The 6,507-nt window shown below is 36.5% G+C and overlaps 1 protein-coding gene across 1 annotated transcript in view; it reads right to left on the bottom strand.

Annotated features, from left to right (window-relative positions):
- Positions 1 to 1,923: 1,923 nt before the first annotated feature.
- SREK1IP1 (SREK1 interacting protein 1) overlaps positions 1,924 to 6,507 on the bottom strand; it is a 45,387-nt gene continuing 40,803 nt past the window's right edge. Inside the window, exon 6 of the mRNA XM_074201989.1 lies at positions 1,924 to 2,826. Coding sequence (XP_074058090.1) covers positions 2,634 to 2,826 — 193 coding nt within the window. The 3' untranslated portion in view covers positions 1,924 to 2,633. The remainder of the gene's footprint in view (positions 2,827 to 6,507) is intronic.

Below are 6,507 nucleotides of genomic sequence, written 5' to 3'. Positions count from 1 at the left end.
CAGGTTCAGGCTCTGTACCCTTTTGTAAGAAATGTCTGGGAACTTGTTTGTTTTGTATTCTCTTGGATCTTGCTGATTTTGCTAGGCAATGAATATTGCATTCTTCAAGGGCTCCTTGGGTAGCTCAGGCTGGGAACCTATCAGGTTTCAGTGTTCCCAAAATGATAAGAGACCTGACTTATGTCCTCCTAAATTGAGCTTTACAAGGGCCTGAAACATGAAAAACAGTAGTGGGTTTGCCCCAGTTGGAGCTTCCACAGACTGCTCCTAAACACAATCACTATCAGCTAGCTCTAAGTCACTAAAGTTCAGTGGGAATCTGAGCACCCTAGACTGGTTATCCTACTATACAGCCTACAGCCTGGGCAGGAGACTGGGTCTGAGATCTTGTTCCACTCCCCAAGTCAGAGTCCCATGGCTGCAAGTCACTTCTGTTCAGGTATCATGCATGCCCAGGACTCCTCTTTGCCATCATTGGCCATGCAAAACAGCATTGGATCCCTAGACCTTCCAGTTGGCATTGGTCCTGCATGCTGGATCCAGGACCTCTTCTTGTCCTTGGGAATAGCCCCATTTCATTCTTCATACTTCTTCGTGTTTCCCAATTAGACCCTAATGCCATAATCCTCTGCCCTTCAACATGATCCTAAAATAGGAAAAAATTGACCCTGTGTTGTTTCCTTTATTTCCTAATCAGCCTTTAAGTCTGTATTTTCTAGGTCTTTGTGGAAAGAAATTACTCTTAATGATTCCAATTTCTTTGTCACCTTGGCTAGTGTTTCTGAATTTCTTTCTGAGTGGAGCCAGGACAGACTAATTAGGAATGAAATTTGCACAACAAATTGACTTGGGACTGACAGCAGCTGAATCATCATGGTCAAGGTAATCTGAAAGAAGCTAAAAGTCCTTAAGTCTCCATGGCCACTAAACTGGAAGAAACACACGAGAGTGTGGCACTGTGGAAATTCAGGGCATGATATAAGGTAAAAAAAGTCTTTGAATATAAAATATGAAAAGTTACTTCCATCTCAAGTAATGTGAATGAAAAGAGCTCCATCAGGTACCTTTCTAACAAAGATCCCTTCATCTCCAGTATCATTGACTTGACTTATCTGAAGTCAGAACTCTCAACTGAAGCAGCTCCAGGAATCATTGGTTGGGTGCTCAGGATATAAACCTAGCTGCCAATAAGCTCACATTTCAAATGTTGATACAAGAAGGTAAATATTTAATTTATTGACATAACTACAAAGAATGTTGGTAATTATTAAAGAAAAGAAAAATCTAGGACAGGTGATCCAAGTCTGCTAGTTTATATAATTTATAATTTATATTTGAAAAAATGTAAGTCCAACAAGGACAAATTATTTTTAAAAACCATAGCATTTTTTCCCCAAATATATGGCAGAGTAAAGATCTTCAGTCTTTCTTCATTGACAACTTAATTAAAACTATTTTATGGATTACTAAAGTTAATGGACAAAGTAAAAATCAAATCCCTTCTGTCCCAACTGACCACTTAGGAAAGCATAAGAATTAATGCCAAATGTTTCAAAAGTATTTAAAAAAATGCAAATATAATTTCAAATTTATAAAAAATTCCTGTTCTTCTCTAATAGAAACAAACTTCATAAAAATTTGATATTTCACCTGATAAAAACCCCCAATCCCAATTCCATCTTCCCTAAGAATACAAATGTTGATATCTGAGATATCACTTTTACATATGCCAATGTGGCACATTCACATAGCTGTTACTTTTATAAAAACTGATCAATGGAATATTTAAGTCTTTTATAGAGCAGCAATGTTAGGCATAAATTGGACTGGTTTTTAATGAGAGAAGAAAATGTTGCAACAACTGGGAAGAAAAAAAACCTGCATTAGGTAGTTTCAAATAAGAGTAAAACTTAGAAAACAAGGTTCTTGTATTTAGTACTTTTCTGTACATTTCATTTATTTAAAGGAAAAAAAAAACTCCATAAGGCAATGTTATTCCTAACATTCAAAAAGTCTTGTCCTATAAAAACATACATTACAACTTACAAAACAGATTATAAGGTTCTTTGATTTTCCAGTGTCTATGGGAAGATACTGAATGTCTACAGGGATCTCTTTCCTGGGAAGGTGGACAGACAACTGGTAACAGCACCTGGTAACAGTCAGACAGGCTACATGTATTGAGAATTCTTTTTCTGTCGATTGTGATGACTCTTTACAATAAATTTTTCTTTTTTTTTTTTTAAGGTTTTTGTAAGGCAAACGGGGTTAAGTGGCTTGCCCAAGGCCACACAACTAGGTAATTATTAAGTGTCTGAGACCTGATTTGAACCCAGGTACTCCTGTGACTCCAGGGCCGGTGCTTAATCCACTACACCACATAGCCGCCTTACAATAAATTTCTAAAGCAATGCTAATAGCAAAAAAGAAAACCATTAAGGAGAATGAGTAAGATTTGTTTTTAACAAGACTGACTTTTAAATCTTAGGACTACTTCATAGTCACAGTCTGGATAGGTAGCAGTGTTGCCTTGTACATGGAGGAATGCTGGCCTGAAAGGTATGAGTTTAATATAAAGCTTGATTGCTGAAGCAAGTTCAAAATTCTTAATGTCAGAAGAATGGGTGGATGTCTCAGTTACTACTAGAGGAGTCTGAACTATCAGAAGTTGAAGAATGTCTTTCCTTTTTTCGTTTCTTTTTCTCCTTTTTGTGATGTTTTCCTTTTTTTGTTTTACTTTTTTTCTCCCTTTTTTTCCCCTTCTTTTGGGATTTCTGTTTCTTTTGTTTTGAAGTATCTTCTTCAGTAGAACTAGATGAATAAGACCTACGGGTAATATGAATATAGGTTATCAAATCAACTTGAACAAGAATTTATATTTGTTTACTTTAGAGACAGTGACAAAATATAAACTTCTCAGTTCCAATCTATCAACATATTTTAAACCTAGTGAAGTAAAAAGTTAAAATTTTTATTTTTTATTCTATAACTAACTTTATTATATAAAAACATAAAATTTTAAAATAGAAAATCTAATTCATTACCACAAAAACAAACTCACTACAAAATTAGCATATTCCCCCAAGAGCCAGGGGGACAACCACAGGAATTAGACTTGATTCTACTGGTCCAAGGCAGTGGTGTCAAACTCAAAGAGAAACAGAAGATTCTAAATTGTAAACTGGGCATTTTTCTTTTGCTTTAATTGCATTTTAAAATTTATTTTGTTAAATATTTCCCAATTACATTTCATTCTGGTACAAGCTGCAGCACTTGGGAGCATTATTTGATTACCTTCTATTTATGGAACTTCTGACTAAGCACTTTCTCTTCAACTTAAGATGTCAGAGAGTTGTCTAGGATCAAATAACTAATATGTGTGAGAGGCAGGTAAAACTTGAATCCAGGTCTTATTGGATTTGGATAGTTATAATTTTGCATGAGTAAGGGTGACTCAAAGATGAAAATAAACAATAGAAATGAAATCCCTCCATGTGAAAGCAGAGTAACAGATAAGTAGGAAGACCATTACTGCCTTTGTCACATTGGTTTTAGACCTCCAGTGCTGCTCTGCCCTCTAGTCTGAGTGTCTAGTCCCTGTATGTCTTGTCCTCCATCTACTCTCAGGAACCACATGCCTGTCCTCAGCTCCCATGTGTCACCCAATCTCTCCTGTCTATGTCCTTTGCTGGTTCCACCTCTCTGGCCCCAATGTGTTCTTCCTCTAGGTTTCAGGCAGGGGACCATGTGGCTGGCACCAATCTTGTATGTTCCTCTTCCTGCTTTCGCTTCTCTATCCCTGGCTCCCATACACTGTGAACCCTGTACTAGATGCTTCCCTCTGTGGACATGTGGGTTCCTACCTACCTCTTTCTCACATCTGTGGGCAAATTAACGTTAAATAAAAATCACTTTAAGCAGAAATCTGCAGAATAACCCACTTATGTATATTGAGAAACTGTATTTATGAAACAAGATCATTTACCCCTTGCTTTATTTTTTCTGCTTATCAATACATAAATGAGAGCAGGTTTTCTAAACTCACACATCAAAACCAAGTCTTCAAAATAATAAAGTTGTACAATATGTACAACATGTTGGCTCTCAAATGATATGAGAAAAGACTGCAAGATAACACCTATATGCCCATGTGTGCATGCACACACACAGACACACACAGACACACACAGACACAGACACAACACACATCCTCCCCAATAAGTTAATGAACTACAGTGAAATATGGAACAAAAAGAGAAAACTTGAAATAGGCAAAAAAGAAAAAAGAACCCCAAATCCCAAAGACAAAACCTAGACACATAAAGAAAACGCTGTCTTTTAATGAACAAGATCTAGGTCCTCTCTGTTTTAATTGTTTAGGCTGAATAGAGACGGACAAAGCTTTAGGTGTCAGATTTGAGAGATACCTAAAAATTGGAACCTACATAAGAATGACAGCAATTTTTTCTGTATATACATTTGTAACTACCTAGATATTTTACTTGCACAGTGTTTGATATCTTAGAACTTTGCTTAGATCTAAATATTATTGAGCGTGTGTGTGTGTGTGTGTGTGTGTGTGTGTGTGTGTGTGTGTGTGTGAGAGAGAGAGAGAGAGAGAGAGAGAGAGAGAGAGAGAGAGCGAGAGAGAGTGAGAGAGAGAGAGCGAGAGCATGTGCATGCTTGTGCCCATGCTCACATGAGTTCACTTAGGGGAATGATGGGTCTTTACTTTGAGATAATTATATTGGAACTTTGTATCCTAGATCATTGGTATGAAACTCAAATAGAATAGGTTCCTGAAGATTGAATTTTTACTTATAAAACCACATATTAACATAATCTATGTTGTATTTTTATTTATTTTGTTAAACATTTCCCAATTACATTTAATTTGGTTCTTGCTTCACTGGGAATTTTGTTGGCCTTTAACATCTCTGTTAGGTGAATTTTGGGATTGCTGCTATTAGCAGTATGGGTATAAACAGCAAAGGACAGTGAAAAAAAATCAATTTTGGACCACAGGTGACCACAATCTCATCCCTTTATATGTCTCCTCTGTGACCTTATTCCCTCATTTTCCCCTTTTCTACACAGCAGCTGGGTGGTACAGTGGATAGAACACTGGATTTGGAGTCAGGAGTTTGAATTCAGCCTCAGACACTTGCCACTTACTAGCTGTGTGACCTTGTACAAGTCATTTAACCCCAATTGCCTTGAATCCAGAGCTATCTCAAGTTGTTCTGATTCATATCTGGCCACTGGATTCAGATGGCTCTGAAGGAGAAAGGGAGGCTGGTAACTTAGCATAGTACCCCCTCTCTCAAATCCAGTTCATGAGCTTGCCATACCATCATCACTCTAAGGTCATGGTCTTCAAGAATGAAGGACAAATATCATCATCATCATACAACATCTTCAGTTCTACTGATTCCTTTTTATTGCCTTCTCCAACTTCTATTCCCTTCCCTGCTCCCAGATTCTGTTCTTTATCCTCAGCTCTTCCATCATATGCTAATTTATTCACTTTTGGTTACTGCCTCTCCATTATGCTTAAAACCTAACTAGTCACTAAATATTATTCATTCTTTCACTCTTCCCTACCAAGGAGCAAAAAATTTCAGTTAGATATTCTGCAAATACGTTTCTTTATGTTAGTACAGAAGCAGATTCATAGCTCTAGAGCTGGTAAAGACCTTAGAGAATGATTAAATGACTTAACTAAAGTCTAAAGATATACTAATTCAAAGTTCTGAGTTCCAATTTTACATTAGTTTTGTTTTGACACTTTTTTACATAAAATTTGTGATGTCAAGATTTGTGGATTTAGAGAAATATAAGCAAAATTCTTAAAAATTCATGATGCTTTCTGTATGTTTCAATCTACAGTTGAAATAAAGGATTAAATGTATGAAACACATTAAAAACTATTTTTAAACACAATATTACTTTTACTCTATGAATGGGACTATGTTAATTAAGCAGGAAAGGTTCTTTTCTTACTGCTCAATATAACATTATAATAAAATCAATTACAAAAGGATGGGCTTTTCTCAATTCTCATGCTTTTCAATTTTCCTCCAGTTATTGACACTTGTCCACCCTCTTCTGTATTCTAGATTCTGTCTTCTCTCTGGGTATCTGTTGACACTACTCTGTTGTTCTCTTCCTGTCTATCTGACTGCTCCTTTTCAGTTTCCTTTGTTGAATCTTGGTCGAGGTCACTCTGCCCTTGTCCTTCTTCTCTTTTCCCACTATACTATTTCACTTAGTGACCTCATTGGCTTCCATAGTGCCAGAGATCATCTCTATGCTGATGATTCTAAAATCTACTCATCCAACCCTCTAAACTGATCTCTACTACTCTCCAACTGTCTGTCATCTCTATGTGAATGTTCTGAAGATATCTTAAAACTCAACAAGTCCAAAATAAAACTCACTTCCTCACTCAAAACCTCCTTTTCTCCCAAACTTCCTTTTTATTATTGAGTATATTATCACTCTCCC

This window comes from Macrotis lagotis, chromosome X, assembly GCF_037893015.1.
Source record: "Macrotis lagotis isolate mMagLag1 chromosome X, bilby.v1.9.chrom.fasta, whole genome shotgun sequence".
NCBI lineage: Eukaryota > Metazoa > Chordata > Mammalia > Peramelemorphia > Peramelidae > Macrotis > Macrotis lagotis.
This window is presented reverse-complemented; position numbering and strand designations above follow the sequence as displayed.